General features: G+C 47.2%; 1 protein-coding gene across 2 annotated transcripts in view; it reads right to left on the bottom strand.

Annotated features, from left to right (window-relative positions):
* Window positions 1–14,062: 14,062 nt before the first annotated feature.
* Window positions 14,063–19,598, bottom strand: part of ANXA6 (annexin A6) — a 92,677-nt gene continuing 87,141 nt past the window's right edge. For both annotated transcript variants that reach the window (XM_088478235.1, XM_088478236.1), the window contains 2 exons: window positions 17,892–18,014; window positions 14,063–14,550 (listed from right to left, as the gene is read on the bottom strand). In XM_088478235.1, the coding sequence (XP_088334361.1) occupies window positions 14,491–14,550; window positions 17,892–18,014 (183 nt within the window). In that variant the 3' untranslated portion in view covers window positions 14,063–14,490. The remainder of the gene's footprint in view (window positions 14,551–17,891; window positions 18,015–19,598) is intronic.

The following is a 19,598-nucleotide window of genomic DNA, read 5'->3' as shown; positions in this document are numbered from 1 at the left end:
GCGCATGCGTATGGGTTTCAGTACGCATGCGCGAACCAGTCAGTGAAAACGGGGAGTGGAGATCCGAACGCAGGCGTGCCAAACGGTCAAAATGAGCGTTTAATGGGTGTGCATTATTAACAAAGCAGCGTCATCGACCACGTCAGTTGGGTGTCTTTTAGCCAGAACTGCTCGCATGATTGCGGTAGGAAAATGCTACCACAAGAATAGTGAGCAGTTCATTTGCCTTTCGATGTACTCGATTAATCTAATAAATAGCGGAGATGACGTATGATGCGAGCGGCCAGGGGGCGTTTTTTAGAAGAAAATGTCTGCATGTTTTGTTCGCTCGTTCAGACCTAGAGGCATCAACAGACCGCAAAGAGTGAACGGTCAATTTAAATAGCCAGCCTCTTTTTCTGGACGAGCGAGCGCAAATAGCGTCCGGCTCTGAATGAGGTCCACAGACCCTACCACAAGGGTCTCGTCTCAAGCCCGATGGTCGCGATAATCGTGACCATCGCCATGCTGCTCGCAAAACCTGTGGGTGGTCATCCACAGCTGTGCAAGCGACCTGGAGGCGGATTTTTCTTTTTAAATCCACCCTGATTTAGAGGCACTCGCTATTTGCGAGTGCTCACTCTGAATCAGGGCGGATTTAAAATAAAAAAAAATCCGCCTCCAGGCCGCTCGCACAGTTGTGGGTGACCTGAATGCATATTTTCTCTTGGATGTAGAGCTGTACGCATCTTTGTGAATGGACTGCCCCTATCAGTATGCTTGGTTTGATACCTGTCATCGTCATCACTGTGCACCTGCATCGGTCCTATCCTTGGTGAAAAGATCAGTCTGAATATATGCATATTTATGCTTCTGGCCAACTGTACATAGGGCCTGATTAAGCACTGTACGTAAGTGCAACGCTGAACGCAGATTCCCGATTATCGGGAATCTGTGCGCGTGCAGGACCCGTTCTGCACAGGTGATCACACGCAGCCCCTGCTATGCCCCTGCCTGAGTGACAGACAGAGGCATTGATCGGGCCCCATTTTCTGAGAGTGGCAAGGCCAGGATCTGCATCCACGGTCTCTTACTCAGCTGGCCGGCGCTGGTCCCAGATAATGATCCCAGTGCTGGGATTGCAAATGCAGCAGGGGGGTGTCAGACACCTCTTGCTGCATTTCCATATTTGCAAGGACGGAATTGCAAAGCTGATTGTGAGCGGCTTTCCAATTCCGTCCTCTGCTGAATAAGCCCCATAGTCCGCAATTCCGTTGATGCATCCTTACTGGACATTAACTACCTAAGAACATCCTGTAACAGCCTAGTTCCGTTTCTTCAGTCTGAAAGTAGATAGGTTAGTCACATAAAACTGTATTTATTTAACTAGAATGCCGCAGAAATGTTATAGGTGACACTACCCTGTCAGTTGGCACTCATCATTTTAGACTACAGCACCTTCCTACCCTCTGGGAGCACTATTTGGAATTTGGGACTTTATACCACCGTCTAGTACCTGATCACCACGAGACTTCATCTGTGTGCGTTGGACCATATCATTTATGAAAACCATCGCTAATTACAAGAACTCATTATCGTGACTACAGGCTGGTACCAATATTGGACTGTGCTGCCCGTATATGACGTGGAACTATGGTGCAGGCTCATTTGTCATGTTGATTTATCCAGTGCCTACAGGGTTACAAGCTATTTGCCTTTAAAACTGAATTTTACTTACACATATGGTTATGTGATGATTTTTTTGATTTCTCAGTACTGAGGTTTTATTGTTCTTCATTGTCTATTTATTATTTTTCACATTAAATTGTTTTTTAATCCTATCAGCGCTGCTATTCCGTTGTATTTATTGTTGTTTAGGAGGCTGACTGCCTCTTCCCCAGCAGCTGCTTGGATAAGCAACACACGACAGCGCCCTCTACTATATCTTTATAGTTCCCTTTCTGCCGCAGAAATGTTATTAACAATAGATTTCAAATGATGAGATAACAAATAGGGAGATGTAAATATACATCCTAAACTAAACTTGACCTACATAAAAACATCCTGTAACAGCCCAATTCCGCCACTTCAGTCTGAAATTTCACAAGCAGATAGGATAGGTAGAAACAGTTTTGACTATTTTTGCACCAGAAACAGTATAAACAATAAATTATGAAACACTAATCCACTGCGAGATGTGAATATACATTGTCACTGAATGTTGGCTACATAAGAACATCATGTAACATCCCATTTCTGCCTCTTTAGTCTGATAGCTCACAAGTAGATAGGTTACTTAGATACAACTTACATTTGATTATTTTTGCACCAGAGGGAAGCATAAATGTTATTAACAATAAGGGGTCTATTTACTAAGAAGTGATAAGGTGCCAGCCAGTCAGCTCCCAACTGTCATCTCACAGGCTGGGGTATATTTACTAAAGTGCAGGCTTTTAGAAGTAGAGTAGTTGCCTATATCAACCAATCAGATTCTAGTTAACATTTATCTAGCACCTTCTAGAAGATAATAGCTAGAATCTGATTGGTTGCTATGGGCAACATCTCCATTTCTAAAAACCCGCACTTTAGTAAATATACCCCGCTGTGTTTGAAAAATGACAGTTGGGAGCTGATTGGCTGGCACCTTATCACTTTTTACTCTGTCTCCTAACACTGCTTAGTAAATAGACCCCTAAATGACAAATCACTAATCCTTCGGGAGATGTGAACATACAGTACATTATCACTAAATGTTGCCTACATAAGAATGCCCTGTAACATCCTGTTTCTGCCTCTTTATTCTGAAAGCTCACAAGTAGATAGGCTAGGTAGATACAACTTTCATTTGATTATTTTTGCACCAGAAATGTTATAAACAATAAATTACAAATCACAAATCCATTTGGAGATGTGAATTTACATTGTCACCGAACGTTCCCTGCCCAAGAACGTCCTGTAGTAGCCCGCAGGGCCGTAATTAGGGTAGTGCGACCAGTGCCATGGCACAGGGCCCTGCAGGGCAGGGGGCGCTGTTTTGGCCTGTCAATTTTCCTGTTTATTATCATTCTCACTTGTAGCTTCCTCTTCTTTCATCCCCAGCATCCCTTATCTCTTACCTGGCCCTTCCCCATGAGGCCATGACCCTTATTTGGGTGAGTTATGTCCCTATTTGAAAAATGAGGGGGGCGCCAATGCTCTTTTTAGCACAGGGCACCAAAAAGTCTAGTTGCGGCTCTGATAGCCCGTTTCCGCCTTTTTAGTTTGAACGCTCACATGTACAGTAGAGCGGTTAGTCAGATATAACTTGTAACATGCCCCTTAAACACATTAGGAAGAGAGGGTCCCAGACTGTCATATCGCAGCCCTATAAAACTGGCTGCACGTGAGGTGCAGTTGTGTGAAATGCATAAAATTATGTAAAAGTCTGTTAATTACAAAAGAGGATGCGCCATCAAGTACTGGAACCTGTTGCCTCCTCCATCCAGCCATGCTGACCTGATGAAAAGCTCACCTTCCTCTATTGAGAGCAGCAGTAGCCCCTACACAGGGAGAGATTTTATCATAACTTTATCGGAACGTGATTCCATAGTGAAGGGTCCATTACAGCCATGCACAGGTGACCCATAGCTGGCCCCAAAGCAATTAATAAATGTCCGGCCCAGGGGGCACCACCCAGCCCATATCATTGCTGACGAAAATAGGGACTTAGGGCCTGATTCAGAGATGGATGCAGTGTCGATGCCACACGCAGTTGGCCGATGTTTTAAGTCTGTGCGTGCTTCTGAGTCACACAATGCACGCGCCCCGAAAGTCTGCGCTCAGAGATGCAGCACAGGATCGGGAGCAGGGTCTGAGCATAATGTCACAGTGCAGCACCTGGCTCCCTGTTACTGTGGAGGAACCGGCACTTTGGTGTCACCCCCAGGAAGGGTCACTCCCAAGTACGATCCACAGAAGCTTCAGGAGACAGCACCTGGCTTTACCACCAATGATAAACCAGCCCCGAGTTCCAGTGTTTGTTGAATCCAGGTAGCAGGAAACTAATATTGTAACATTCTTAGTGAATGTTGAGTTCCGAAACACACAATCTAGAGTTACAGAGTTCAATAGCAGCTGACACGGGGCCTGATTCAGAGTAGTAGCTAATGCCGCAGCTGCTGCTATGCAAAAAATGGCGTAGCCGGCAGGAGATGTATTGAGACGCCCACCTTGCAAATCCAAGCATCTGTGTAAAATGTCGTAGCATCTGTGTACAAAGACGCAGCATCGGTCGCAGATCACTTTATTGCTGCAGTCCTCGTCCACAGAATGGCTGCGGGGACTGAGATGCCGGAGCCATATTTCTTACGTAAAGGATCGCAGATGCTGGATTTGACACGTCCCCAAAACTGTTGTGACGCGCCTACGTAGTTGCCGCCACTCCCAGGTACCTCCCCCAACGCTCCCTGTCAATCTCTGCAAGTAAAAAGTTGCTGCGTGCGACTGCGGTAATGTACCTTGACGCATGCGCAGTGTGACTTACACGCATGCGCGGTTTTACCGATAATTGCTCAAATACGTAAACATCGGCAATGCGTACTTCTCTGAATCAGGCAGTGTGGTCCTGTGTATCGCTTCAACTTAATGGGCCTAAATCAGAGGTGCACTCAGTGATGATGTTGGACTTAAGAGTCGATGTTTTCAGTCTGTGCGTGCGTCCGAGTTGGAGTGCGCGTGCGTCCCAATGGTTACCGCTCAGAGACGCGGAATAAATTTGGACGCAGAGAGTGATTCTTAGTGGGTGTATCTGGGAGGTAACAGGGGGGGTGACTCGCCAAATGTGGGCGCTGACACAGGGGCCCACATTGGTGAAATGACACCTGCTATAAGGCTGGTGCAAGCGTTGATGTTGCGGCTGATATTGCTTCTATATGAGCGACGAGACGGAATAGCACCAGTGGGCGTCTCAGCAGGCTCAGAATCAGCAGCAGCATTAGCATAAAGACACAGGCGGTTACTCGGCAGCCACAGTCTGGCAACCAGGATAACAAAGTAATATCTACACCTATTTCTTGTGATCACTGTTTCATAACATCACTTTCAATTTGAACTCTGCTGCCTCCCTGTGGCCACTCACAGTCTTAACAGTGACTTATACATGTTCTTGCTCTAGAACAGCCCCCAGTGGCACACTGCTGCAACTGCACCTTATCTTGCTGAAGCCTGTTATGTTACCACACTAACCTGACAACTTAACTCACCCGCCCAGTTTGTTAAAGCCCAAACAAGAAGTATTAGATATGATGACTGGGGGCTTGAGGTGGACACTAATGCGATCACAGCTGCGATTTCGTATGTAACGCAGCAAAAATATGCTAAAGTCTGCAAAGGTCACCCGAGCATATAAAGACGCTCACTGCTGCCTTCTTACCTGTGTGCTATGACGCATGCCAGCGTAAATATTGGTAACATCGATGCACATCGGCGGCCATCTTACCCTTGTGGCAGGTCTGACCTGCCGCACTCTTGGGGGCTCTTTTGACAGACAGAGCTGCGTATGCAGTCGCAGTGGCTAATTTATGCACGCTCATGTAACGGCGTTTAAACGGACAGGCACGCCTGCATTTCTCAGACCACCCCCCGTCACCACCACCAAACACTGACAGTCTGTCACTCTCTCTGCGATGGATTCTTCTGTGCGTCCGTAATCGCAGTGCCATCGATGCACACGCGCAGTGCGGCTTATACAAGTGCGCAATGGCAAACAATTGCTAGATTGCGTGCGTAATCACCTTTGCGTCCGTCTCAGAGGTATCACTGGGCATAATTACCCGATACTTTGCCAGACAGGAAAAAACATTGGTGGCATCCTCACCTCAGACACAATTTGTGAATCAGAAATCTAAATCCATAGACTCAGGCTGGGTACACATCTAAACGACCGGCAATCGTGCCGATGTTCAGGGTGATTTGCCTTCACCCTGGACATCGCATGATTGCTGGTACACACTTAAAAGATTTAATCAATGACAGAACGATCACAGGCCCTGATTCAGAGCCGGACGCTCTGACAGAGCGTTCGCTCTGAATCAGGGCCGTCCCTCTGTTTTTTTTTAGCGGCCTCCTGGCCGCTCGCATAGCTGTGGGTGACCACCCACAGCTATAGCGAGCGGCCAAAAAGATGGTCGTGATGGTCAAGACCATCGCGACCATCGGGCTTGCGACGAGACCCTTGTGGTAGGGTCTCGTTGCCGCAAGCCCTGGAGTGCTTTCGGCTCCAGACGTTCCCATGGGAACGCCTCCGTCTGGGTAGCCACGCCCCCGGCACGCCCACCAAAGGGGGCGTGCTGTCACTCACCATCGACAGCACGCCCCCTATGTAGCGAGACCCGGGTCTCGCGCATGCGCACGACGGAGCCGGCGCACTGGGCCAACATCGACCCGCTTGCGAGCACTTAGCGCTCGCGAGTGGGTCTGAATCAGGCCCACTGTTCCATCCTTCATTAATATGTACAGCCTCACATGCGATATCGCATGCGACCTCGCAAAAATCGGGCATACACACTGCACGATATGCCCGATTTGTCACTAAGATTTGGGCAAATCGGGCAAATATCGTTCAGGTGTGTACCCATCCCTTAGACATTCTTGAACAAATTATGTTATGACTCTTGTGTCTAGTAACAGAATTAGGGACATTTTCATGAGCAATAAAAATTTTTCCACCTGCTAGTTAAAATCTCATTAAAGAACACACAAAGGGTACTTATACCTAAAAGGGCCAATCCATTGCGCTGATGCACTCGCAACCGGGTCGATGGTTAGCCCTGCGCACACGCAGCAGCCACACTGCGGGTGCGCAAGCCCCGAGCCAAGAAACTCTCTCGCTCCGGAGCTCTCTACAAAAGGGGCAGCTGTCGATGTTGATCGACAGCTCGCCCCGTTTTGTAGGCGGGGCGGGGGGGGGTGGTTTCACAAACGGAGGAGTTCCTTAAGGAACGCCTGCCATTTTGTGGGCGGCCACACTGACATCATCAGTGATGTCAGTGGGGAGCTTCCTGCTCGATCAGAGCAGGAAGCTCCCTGGAGCTTGTGGTTGCCGAGACCCAACCTCTGGTGTTCACCATCGCGACCATCAACCTGGTCGGTCGCTAAGCTGTGGGTGGTAACCCACAGCTTAGCTAGCGACCAGGAGGCCGCACTAAAAAAAAGGAAGCGGCCGCCCTCATTCAGAGAGAGCGATCGCTTCTTGCGACCGTCTCTGAATGAGGGCCAGAGGTCTCCAAAATGAACCCGCAGCAGCACCCTCTCCACAAGTACCTGAATCATAAGGCATTTCCTGGATTAGGGAACACTTACCAGGACGCTGAAGGATCGAAGCTCTGACCTGGAAGTAATGGTCACATGACTGGTGAGACCCAGAATTTGCGCTGAAGCTGCTGCAGCCGCCAGGAGCAGGTAAGTCACTACTGGGCCACCAGGGACGATATGTTGACATTCTAACATTTCATCAGTGGCTTCATGATGAATATCGACATTCTCGTGTCGGCACTATGACTGTCGACATATCATATCACACCCTCAATCAGTATCCAAATCGTGTTGCAAACATCTAAGAAACATCCAGCATACGTCCATATCTCACACAAGACAACGCAAAAACTATAATTCATGTACTCATTATCTCCCGCATTGGTTATTGCAATAGTCTCCTTTCCCTAAACAGACTTTCACCTCTACAATCTATTCTGACTGCTCTTCCCCACAAAATGCTCTTCTACTGCTACTCCGCTCTGTGGACCTGATTCAGACCCGCTGGCTAGGTTGCGTTCACTCGTAGCTGCCGATGGTTCACATTGTGCGCATGTGTACGTATCGCAGTGCACGTGCGCGAACCAGTGCGAGAGATTGGTAAGCGTCCGCTCGCTGCGCCTAGACTGCCCAGCAGAGTGAGTGACAGGAGGTTTGTGGGTGGTGACAGGGGCTTGACGCTAGAAACGGGCGAGTGGTTGTGCTAACGCATGTGTGTCTGAGCGTCTTAACGCCGTTTCAGAGGCGTGCATAATTAAGAGGCATCGTCATAGTACACGTCACCTGGCTGAATCTTACACTGAAATGTTCGCAGTAGGGTATGGTCAACCACAAGTGCTGCGTTCGCTTCCGATGGTACCCGATGGTTGCATACACTTCCTGTAGATGACATGCGCAAGTGGGCGTCTTAAGACAGGCTGGTGAGCGTCTGCATACGCACGCCAAGACATAGTGGGTGTGCTTATGCCTTGCCGTGCGATTGCCTGTCTTGCTGTCACTTACCCGAATTTGCATACGCTTCGAGCGAGCGTATGCATCTAGCGAGCGGGTCCTAATGAGGTCCTGTGTCCATATATTGGTTGCCTTTATTTTACCAAATACAATATAAAATATTTTGACTAATATCCAAGGTTATTGACATAATTACATCAACGAAATCCTTTCATTCTGTCCAAGATCTTCGTCTCACATCAACATGCATTACGTGCTCCCATTAACGGTTACAGGTTTTTTTCAGACTGCACCTACTCTGTGGAATGCCCTCCCACACACAATAAGAGTTTCCTCTAGTCTCCAAACCTTCAAGCGTTCCCTGAAAATTAAGCTCCTCCTGAAATCTTATATTTCTGAACCACACACATTACATCCATATGCTCTTCTACCCACTTATCTCTCCCTCTACACGGTTCACTCAAAATTTACATATGTTCTTTTTCTATATTCAAACAACTCTCTGACCCTTAGACCAACATAACATCGTGACTGGATCATTTTGCCCCCAAGTATTCTTTACCCTTGCAATCTGTCTGGAACAATATGCAATATGTAGCACTTGACCTCAAGTATGAAACTTCTATTTTGTCCTATAGATTAGAAGATTGTGAGCAGGGCCCTCTTACCTGTTTGTTTGTCTGTCTGTTAATACCCAGTTTATTTTTATTATTGTGTTTACTCCCAATTGTAATGCGTAATGTAATATACTGATAAAATATAAATAAATACAAATAATTATGTATAACTCATGAATTGCAGAAGTCATGTTACATACAATATTATTTATGACCATTTAACTTGATTGTACCACTGAAATGGAATGGATGCAAAATGAATACTGACTTACAGCCCATGGTTCATGGGGGTGGAATGGGGTTTGGTATTGTGGGGGTGTAACCTAATCGGTATGTTGTTCAGTGCAGGCACCCTCCATCATCCCTGAACATGGGGTCAATCTGTCGTTATCGGCAGATTGGCCAGCATGTTCAGACGATGATAGACAATCGCGCATCGCTGGTCGTTTCCGACATTCTAGTGCACGATTAATGAGCGATTGAACGATTACGATGTCGCAATATGTTCAATCGCTCATTAATATCGCCAAATGTGTATGCTGCTTAACTCTGTTACCTTATTGCCAGACACGCACAATAGTTTGTATATTAAAGGGGAAGTTTTATTTTTTATCATGTTCACTGCATATTGTACTTGGCAAGCTGTGATTGTGCAGTGTGGACACAATTCGTGGGTCTTACCTTTTCCAGCTTTTGCCATGGCCGCCAGTAATGCGGGTGTTCTGGATACGGGCTGATGTAACGCACAGTTGGCTGTATGTCTGTTTCATTTGTGTAAAACACACATCAAAATGTGCGCACAGTATATCACTGTGCACATTGGGCCTGATTCAGCAAGGATGGCAATTGCGATTACGCACGCAACCGGACGATTGTTGCATCGCAGTGCGCATGCGCGAACCATCCCGTGATCAGGACTGCAATCGCAGAGACTACGCAGACCCATCGCAGAGTGGTTGACTAGAAGTACCATTTGGGGGTGGTGATGGGGGCTGGGGGGGGGAAGTCAGTGAAACGCAGGTGTGCCCGTGCGTTTGAACTCCGTTGAATGGGCGTGCATAAATTAGCTATTGCGTTGCCATATGTAAAAAAAACAAAAAACTCAGCGCTATTTGAATATGTTAGAAATCAGCAGATAATCGATGTTTATAAATAAAATATAAATATTCATCAAGATATTTATATAATTTAAGCAGCAGATATTATCAATGTGCCTGTGGCAACACACAAAAAGATACACCTGGCAACCAGGTGCACCTAAAGATATAAAGAAAAATATATTGAATATCTGCGTTATAATAAATGTAATTCCAAGAGAATGATATAGGCAAAAGATTACCAACTACAGATGCGGACAATAAGGAATAATGGGCCTGATTCAGACCCACTCGCGAGCGGCTGTTCTGGACTGAGCATGCGCACGACGGAGGGAGCTCCGTCGTGCGCATGCGCCAGACGCGACGAGCGAAGGAAAGTCCCTCGCTCGTTGTGTCCGATCAAAGGGGGCGTGCTGTCAATGTTGATTGACAGCACGCCCCCTTTGGTAGGCGTGCCGGGGGCGTGCCTCCCTGACGGGGGCGTTCCCACGGGAACGCCTCCCGTCAAAAGCCGGCCCACTGACATCACTAGTGATGTCAGTGGGAGTGATTTTGGCTCTGATAGAGCCAAAATCACTCCGGAGCTTGCGGTTGAAAACCTCAACCGCAGGCTCCGGCTCGCAATTTCGATGGTCGCGATGGTCTCGACCATCGCAGCCATCAAAATGCACGCTCGTATAGCCTGTTGGTGGTGACCCACAGCTATACGAGCGTCCAGAAGGACGCTCCATTTTCATGGAGGCCGGCCCTCATTCAGAGCGTGCGCTCTGCTCAGAGCGTACGGCTCTGAATGAGGGCCTATATATGTTTTTAAAATATATATACTGTATGTATATATATATATATATATTTTTTTTTTTTTGGATCCACCTCCTCCAGCGTTCTTTTTATCAATAAATAATACATCATATAGTAATATGGTTATATATTTGTCTTATGTAGTTTCTTCATCTGTATAATTTATTTATTTTTATTTTTAATTTTTATTTCTAATTGTATGTGATTATTTTTGCTGTGTATATATTGACCGGTCATAATGGATTAAAACACTTTTTACATTAAAAATCTTGTATTGGTAATGATTTGCCTATATTAATTCTCTTGGAATTACATTTATTATTAGCGCAGATATTCAATATATTTTTCTTTATTGCGATGCCATACGCAGCTCGGGCTTTCACTGCGTGCAGTGAGGTTAGCAATTCCTGAGTAAGGTCAGTGCTTGTGCAAGTGTGCGTGAGGCTCCGATGGTACTCCATGTTACCGATGTTTTCACAAACTTACTAAGTATTACGGATGATCTCGCCACTTATCACATGCATAGCGTTTATTCCAATAAGAGCTGTCCTTTACGATGGGAGGACTATCGGGTTAATGACCCTGGAGTCCTGCTGCGCCTGCGCGCCCACCAGATGTGTGAGCTGAGGACTACCCTGGGAGGGGTGCTATTGGATCCTTCTCAGGGCATGCTCCAGAAAGAAGCCCATAGGTCTATAAATGGAGTTGCCTATCGTCTACAAGCTCCATAAAGTCTTGGTTTCCGGAGCTTGATACATATGAGGAATGCGGTTTTCGGAGGTTTGACTGCATTTTAGTGTTAGTACATCACACCCTCAAATTGATCTATGCTCACCAATTCTTCAATGTAATATTGCACCGTTACCCGCCAATGATTGCAGATTGCACTGGTGAATTCCAAACCTTCCGGTAGGTGTTCCTCTGGATACTCAGAAAGGGTTACAGGAAAAACAACATGGTGTCTTCTGTCACATTATGCTGAATCGGACCAAATAAATCCTTCATGAACATACTCAGGGCCTGCGTGCGATTGCTCTGAATCAGGGCATTCCTTTTTTTTTTATCTGGCCTCCAGGCCGCTCACACAGATGTGGATAATCGCGACCATCAGGCTTGCGGCGAGATCCTGCGGGAGGGTCTCGGCTACGGCAAGTCCGAGTGGACTTCCTGCTCTAAAAGAGCAGGAAGTCCACTACTGACATCACGAGTGAAGTCCACTACTGACATCACGAGTGATGTCAGTTGGGCCGCCCACAAACGGCAGGCGTTCCTAAGGGAACGCCTGCGTTTGTGCAGCCACCCCCTCTCTCCGTCTACAAAACGGGGCGAGCTGTCACTCACCATCGACAGCCGCCCCGTCTTGTCGTGAGCCCCGGAGCGATGGAGCTGCCGTCGCGGAATTGGTAAGAAATACCGTCAGCCGCATGGCCGGCGGTTCGATTCCCGTCAGCGGCAGCCCGACAGAAGCAGAGTGCGACGCAGCGGAAGCCCGACAGCGCTGGAAATCCCGATCGTGGATAGGTAAGTATCCACTAACCTAACCTAACCCCCCTAACCCTCCTTAGGGGTGCCTAACCCTAACTTCCCCCCCAAGTGCCTAACCCTAATCCCCCCTCTAAGTGCCTAACCCTAACCACCCCCTTCCCCGCTGCCTAAACCTAAGTCCCCCGTGGGGGTGCCTAACCCTAAGTCCCCCCTGGGGGTGCCTAACCCTAACCCTCCCTCCCCCTAGCCTAACCCTAACCCTCCCGGGGGGGTGCCTAACCCTAAGTCCCCCCCGGGAGCCCTAAACCTAACCCTCCCCCCCCGCGGCTGTCCGCTCGCGGCGCCCGGCATCAGTACGATCGTGATGCCGGGCGCCGGTCTCCCAGCGTCGGGGAAATGCGGGCGTCTATATCTAGACGCCCGGCATTTCACCCATGCCGGGATAAGACAGTCGGGAAGCCGGCTGCCGGTATTTAGGCAGTCGGCTTCCCGATTGCCTCCCGCCGTCGCTTGCTGGGGCGAGCGCATGCGTACGCCGGAGGCGGCGCATACGCAGAGGCCAAACATCGACCCGCTTGCAAGCGCTATACGCTCGCGAGCGGGTCTGAATCAGGCCCTCAGCCTTTATAAATGTGTTATTCACTTTGGACATTCAATTATAATCCCAATGTCCGTCGGTTTGGTCAGATCAGATGTATTCCTTTGAATATCAAATGATATTCAAATACAGTATAGTGTACTGTAAAGGAAAACTTAAGTCATAGAAAAATACCTGGGGGGGAATGTAATAGCCGGCGAGATGTAGGCATTGGTGCAATTCTGGCGAAGTAGACCTGGACGCAGATGAATATGTATACACCTGTCGGGACCTGTTGCAGGTCCTGGAGGACTGGCACAATGACAATTATGACAGTGAACAGCACTACGCTTCTGATTGGCTGATTGACCTCTCTAGCTGATAATATGTTATTCATTATTGTTACTGCTATAATATTAGATGAGGTTATAGACATACAGTCATATTATTTAATATTTAATAAATTTTTAAACAGATTTTTGTATTAAAATTAGTTTGACATTTTTTTTTATTATATTTACTATAGTAACTAACTTTTGCATTTAAGAATATCTTGTCCATACACTATTACCTCTTGCTAATATGACACTTTGTTACGTTGTTATATTGTCTACAAATACGGGAATGCGACTTTCGCATGTGCTACTAGCGCTGTCAGGCTACATCTCTACACTGCCTCCATGCTATGATCGCTATGTAAGTATACACACTTTTGTTCTGGAGATGTGTCTGGCTGAACGTCTGCTCCTAAATGTGCTTTTCCATGCACGTGTCTATTCTTGCTCGAGGCGCAAATGTGTCAGACTCTACGGGCCCCCGTAATCTTCCAGATTCCTTTTGCCGACAGCCCCCGTGTTACAAATCTGCATGTTGGTTTCTTGGAAGTCAGATCCTATTACCAAACTACTAGCAGTTTCCGCAGATCAAATGTGCGAAATGTACATTATCCATGGACAATTACCCAGATAACAACAAAGTGTGTAAAGGGGACTATCTAGGTGCTGCTTAGGCAAATTGTTACTAAGCCACCCTAAATGACTGTGGGGGAGGTGTATCAAGCAGTGTAAAGAGGGGGAGGTGGATCAGTGGAGAAGTTGCCCATAGCAACTAATCAGCTTCACGGTAGCATTTATCAAGTACATTCTATAAAATGATTGGTTGCTACGGGCAATCTCTCCACTCTTGATACATTTCCCCCTGTAACTCATTCCCTTATAGGCAAGGCATGCTTGGTAAGACGCACACACGCACGCACGCACACGTTTCAATTAGTTTTTGGGTTTCTTTAATCTTCGCACCGGACAAAATAAGATCATGTGAGCGATGCACGTCCATTAAGACACTTTATTTCATCTTAATTAGTTCCTTCTGATGTTGTAAAAGATCTAAACATTGGCTTTGGCGTGGCCCAGCTCTCCGTCACATACACATCTGCTCTAGAAAGGCGATATAATGCCCCTCCACGAAATTTCCAGAGATCAAGTGATCTCGCCTTTACCACCCCCCTGACCCAAACTGCCCTCCCATATCCCGACCCCCTCTATGTATTTCTTTGGTGCGCTTTCTGTATTGCTTGGTGAAGATCTCTTTTATTACAGGTTCTCTGCAGATTCATGATGCTATCTACCACAGACATTTGGTGAATGAGCCCCTCAGGAGCCCCAGACTTGGTTCGGAAATGTTTAGGGTCTGCGCTTTAATCATCACCTCCGCAGATGGCCAACAGGGCTTTGCGATAGTCCCCGGACGTCTCGCTCTGTAGAAAATGATGAGAAAAATGATAAGTGCACATTGGAACAGAGATGATAAAAGTAATGATGCTGTTCTCCAAGAGAACTTCCCCTAGCTCTCTGCTAACCTTTCTGCTTCTCCTTTGTGTTCAGATTACGCTATCCTGAGATGGCGAAACCTGACCACCACCACGAAGCGGGCAGGGAAGTTGCCTACCTCCCTGTCTTCTGCCCGCAGACAGTCCCCAGCTCCAGGTGCTGGCTCCGCCCCCTTGATGTCCCAGCAGCCACTGCCGCCTCCCCTGGACCTGAGCCGCCGGGGTATGTGCAGGAAGGACCTGCCTTCACCTCCCGGCTGCTCACCCTGGACCGCAGCGGAAGAGAGGACCGCCGGACCCCTGGACAGAGCATGAAGAAGTCGGAGAGGTACATGATTTGCTACTTAACAAAACTATATATCGCATTGAACCGATGCGATATATAGTGAAAAGTAACCATTCATTTTTCGTTATCTTTATGCATAGACCCCAATAGGACCTAATTATCCACAACGTCATACTCTTACATCGCTTTGGTCAGTGCTATATTTACAACTAATCAGCCTTTTGTATTCTTGACAACCATGACAACGAAAGAAAATTGGGCCCTCCTCTAACAACGCCAGAACCTCCATTATTCCATCAAACCATGCCCCCGATTAATCCAATTACATGTCCAATTAAATTTGCCCACACTGCTATCAATACTCCGCACAACTTTGACTCAGCAGTGAAAACTGGACAATCCCACAATAAAGCCATGCCTGACTAATGCTGGGTACACACGTAATGATGTGTACCCAGCCGGTATCATTAGCGGCGGGGGTGCCGGCGTGTACGCACTCGCCAATGCCAGTAGCGACGACGGGGGCCATGTTGCATTCAGCAGCATGGCCTTCTCTGACGATATCGTCCGTCGGGGATATCAATGACGACGCGTGGGAGGGCGCATCGTCAGTGACATAGCAGGTACACACTGCCGGATGTGGACGATGTGTCTTCCGATCCACCGGATCAGACAACATATCGTCTAGTGTGTACCTGATTTAGGGCCTGGTTCAGATCCGCTCGCAAGTGGGTCGATGGTGGCCCAGTGCGCATGCGCACGACGGAGCTGGCTCCGTCGTGTGCATGCGCGAGACCCGGATAGCGATGGGCAAGCCGTCGCTCCAGGTCTCGCTACAAAGGGGGCGTGCTGTCGATGTTGAGTGATAGCACGCCCCCTTTGGTGGGTGGGCCGGGGGCGTGTCTGCCCAGACGGAGGCGTTCCCATGGGAACGCCTACCGTCTGGGGGCGGCCCCACTGACATCACAAGTGATGTCAGTGGGAGAGCTTTCGGCTCTGTTAGAGCCAAAAGCACTCTGGGGCTTGCGGCAACGAGACCCTACCACAAGGGTCTCGTCGCAAGCCCGATGGTCGCAATGGTCTTGACCATCGTGACCATCTTCCTGCCCGCTCGCTTTAGCTGTGGGTGGTCACCCACAGCTATGCGAGCGGCCAGGAGGCCGTTCACAAAAAAAAAGGGCCCGGCCCTGATTCAGAGCGAGCGCTCTGTCAGAGCGTCCGGCTCTGAATCAGGGCCTTAATTCAAAACAGACACACAAGGACACATTTTTGTCACCCAGAGCGACAATTTAGATATTGCCATTTGTAAAGAATACTTTAGAAAATAAAACCAATGTTTTCCTGGGTGCAATGGATTATAGCACGTCATCTGCACAGCTTGTGCACCAGGTTTCGTATGTGATATGTTCCCTATTGTATCCAGGTTTTCAAAATAAGGTTTTTTTTAATTATTTCACTGCAATTACTTGGAACCAAAGCACACAAAAAAAAAGCAAAAACAACCAGTAATCGTGAATCTGGACAATATGTTCCCGTTTGTTGAATATAATCTCCTGGAGTCTGCGCCTTGTCTGATTTAGGGATTTCCCACCAATCAATAAATCTAGAGATCAGGTCATGAAGCTATTAGGAAGTAAATAATGTCAGAGGGATTTTTACAAGCTGGGGAATTCCACCAGAGTATAAAATAGCGTGATAACAAGTACACAAGCACCAGGCGTCATATTGTCTTCTAGCTCTGGCTTGGGGATTATTTTATTCAACTGAAGTGTATTTTGCATTGTAAATGTATATTTATTTTGTACTTTTCATATAAAGTCTATGGGTATGAACTTGTTCATTACTACCAAGGGTTGGGAAGAGCTCACAGGCTGGAAGTCTCTGGGAGATCTTGCCCACCACCCCATATAGGTAACAGTCCTATACTGAGCAGCCTGGCAATGGGTCAGTACAGGTTTTAGTGGGTACTAGCCCAGGCTGTTCAGGCAGAATGCTGGTTCAGGATTTGGGGAGGGGGCACATTGCCTGTTCATTATTTTTCAGTCATGTATCTTTTTAACTGCAAGTGACTGACTCTTACCTGCACACAGAGCAATGGTTGCTCCTTCGGTCAGGCTATAGGAGCTGAAGCTTCCCGCAGCCTGGCCGGGGCCTAGTCACACAAGAGGCCAGGAACCTGTCAATCATGCTGCGGCCTGGGAGGGGTCTGTGAGCGAGATCGCAGGACCCGTACTGCACTTGTGAAGAACGTGTCCTGCGTAGGCGCAGACCCCTAACCATCAGAGATGGGCATTCATCCAGGGCCGTGACTAGGGTAGTGCGACCAGTGCCATGGCACAGGGCACCACAGGGCAGGGGGCGCTGTTTGAGCCTGTCAATTTTCATGTTTATTATCATTCCCACTTGTAGTTTCCTCTTCTTTTATCCCCAGCAGCTCCTGACCTCCCCTATCTCTTCCCTGGCCCTTCCCCATGAGGCCATTGCCCTTTTTCAGGTGCACTATCCTATGTCCCTATTTAAAAAATGCGGGTGTGGGGGGGGCAGCATTCAACAGGGTTTTCGATTGCACCTCCGCACTCGTTAAGTGCTGCCTCGGGGCTAGTAACAGGTTGATAGCAGGCCTCTAATTTAATAGCCCCCAGCACTTTACCAGGGAGCAGAGTCCGCGTTTTACTGTACAACCCATAGGTAACTGAAGCTCTCCCATAGTTGTAAGTGAAATCTGTATGACCCATACTCGTGAATGCTCGGATCTGGAGCATGCACAGTGCAAAACACAAATCACGCTCTATAAAACAGCCCCCTAATAATAAAGTACACTTTCAGCAATGTCCCTAATTCTAACTATGAAGCCAGGATGACATGTGGTGATGCACAGTACTGATCATATAGGTTTCTTAGCTCCCTACGTATCTTATAGGCACCTCAGCAATTTATGTAAATTATATGCACATCACCAATCTCTCCCTTTAAGCTTAATTACCTCAATACAGTGGTGCAGAGACTTTTCGTACGCAGCCTTAAACTCTTGGCGAATGTTGAACAGATCAATTTCACTTCTGGATACCAGGATCCTGGTCAGCGTTCGCTCATCGGTCCCAGCTCCCTGGAAACAAATATATTACAGAATAGTATTTCTATGACGCTAAGGCTGCATACATACGTAAAGATTTTCTGTCCAACCATCCAACTGGTTGATTGGTTGGAATGAAAATCTGGTAATGTATGGGAGTAAATGATGATCAGCAATTTGCTCCTAAATGCCAGAAAACAGATGAAAATGGTAGTTCGGATAAGTTTGTTAAATGTTTGATCTAAACAGTTTGTTTTTGTCCATTTTCCGGCATTTGGGAGCAAATTGATGATTGTCATTTGCTTTCATATTTTACCAGATTTTTATTCCAACCAATCAACTGGATGGTTGGACAGGAAATCTTTACGTGTGTATGCAGCTTAAGTCTGATCACACACGGTCACAGCTTATTGGCCAGACTGAAGCCAACTGACCTGACATTATAATGTGTTAGCCTTTAAAAGTTTGTTCTGCATATTCAGAAACCGAATTGACCCGATTTAAATATTCAGAATGGAAACGATATATCGTTCCGATCCGTGTCAGGACGATATATTGTACGATACATTGTATAGTGTGTACCCAGCTTTACACCCAGGAGGAAATCTATCAACGAATCTCTTGTTCTAAAGTCAAAATCAACAAACTCATCACCTTAAAAAAATCCCAAACAAAGATTCATTCTTCAAGCCCTCCAAACTATTAAAAAAAACATCTACTGTATTTTAAAGTCAGACAATTTGGGGTGATTATAATCTGTAAAGCCAAAATTACTGCTTTTCCCATTCATTTGAATAGATAATGCATTTTGAATAGGTGCCAAAAGCCCACTGAAATGCATTGCCCATATAAATGAAGGAGCACCTCAGCCAATCACAAGCATTTGTTTACATGCTGGATGCTTCAACTCAAGTTCAGATGGTACTGATCTCCAGCTACAAAGAAAACAAAGGCATTAGCTTAACGGCAAAGCTATGAATTAGTGCGGAACTGTTCTTGCCTGTCCTGGCTCCTCTGATCTGTAGTTCCATAGTAGAATTTCATCTTTTTTTCCAATGATGAAATTATTCAAATGGAAAATGTTCCCATTAATTTAAATTCGCAATGTATTTTTAAGCAGTGAAGTCACCATATGGGTGCGGACCACACCTCGCGTCACCCTCCGAGGGGGTGACACCAAAATGCCAGCTGCTCCTCAGTGACCGGGAGCTGCACTGTGATGTTAGTGAGCATGACCTGACTCCCGATTACTGAGGATGAGCCAGCAGTGCGGGGAGAGTCTCTGGGGGCAGCCCGGCATGTCTCCATAGTGATGAAACCAGGGGTGTGCCACGCCCCTTCCCGACAAGGCCATACCTCCTTTTTGGCCCAGAGGGTTTACTTACCGCAACGGTGGGAGATGTACCAAGCCTTGGAGAGAGATAAAGTACCTACCAATCAGTTATTTTTCAAACAAGTCTGTAAGCTGACTGTTAGGAGCTGATTGGTTGGTACTTTATCTCTCTCCAAGGCTTAGATACGTCTCCCCCCATGCCACCTACCCCAGTAATGCCCCTGTTTCTAAGATCTGTCTGCTCCCAACCTTATGGGATTAATGAGAAATCTCACTCGTCTCTT

The sequence above is a fragment of the Taudactylus pleione genome, unplaced genomic scaffold (assembly GCF_031769625.1).
Source record: "Taudactylus pleione unplaced genomic scaffold, aTauple2 ptg000212l, whole genome shotgun sequence".
Lineage (NCBI taxonomy): Eukaryota > Metazoa > Chordata > Amphibia > Anura > Myobatrachidae > Taudactylus > Taudactylus pleione.
The sequence above is the reverse complement of the archived record's forward strand: the minus strand, read 5'-3'. Positions and strand labels throughout refer to the sequence as shown.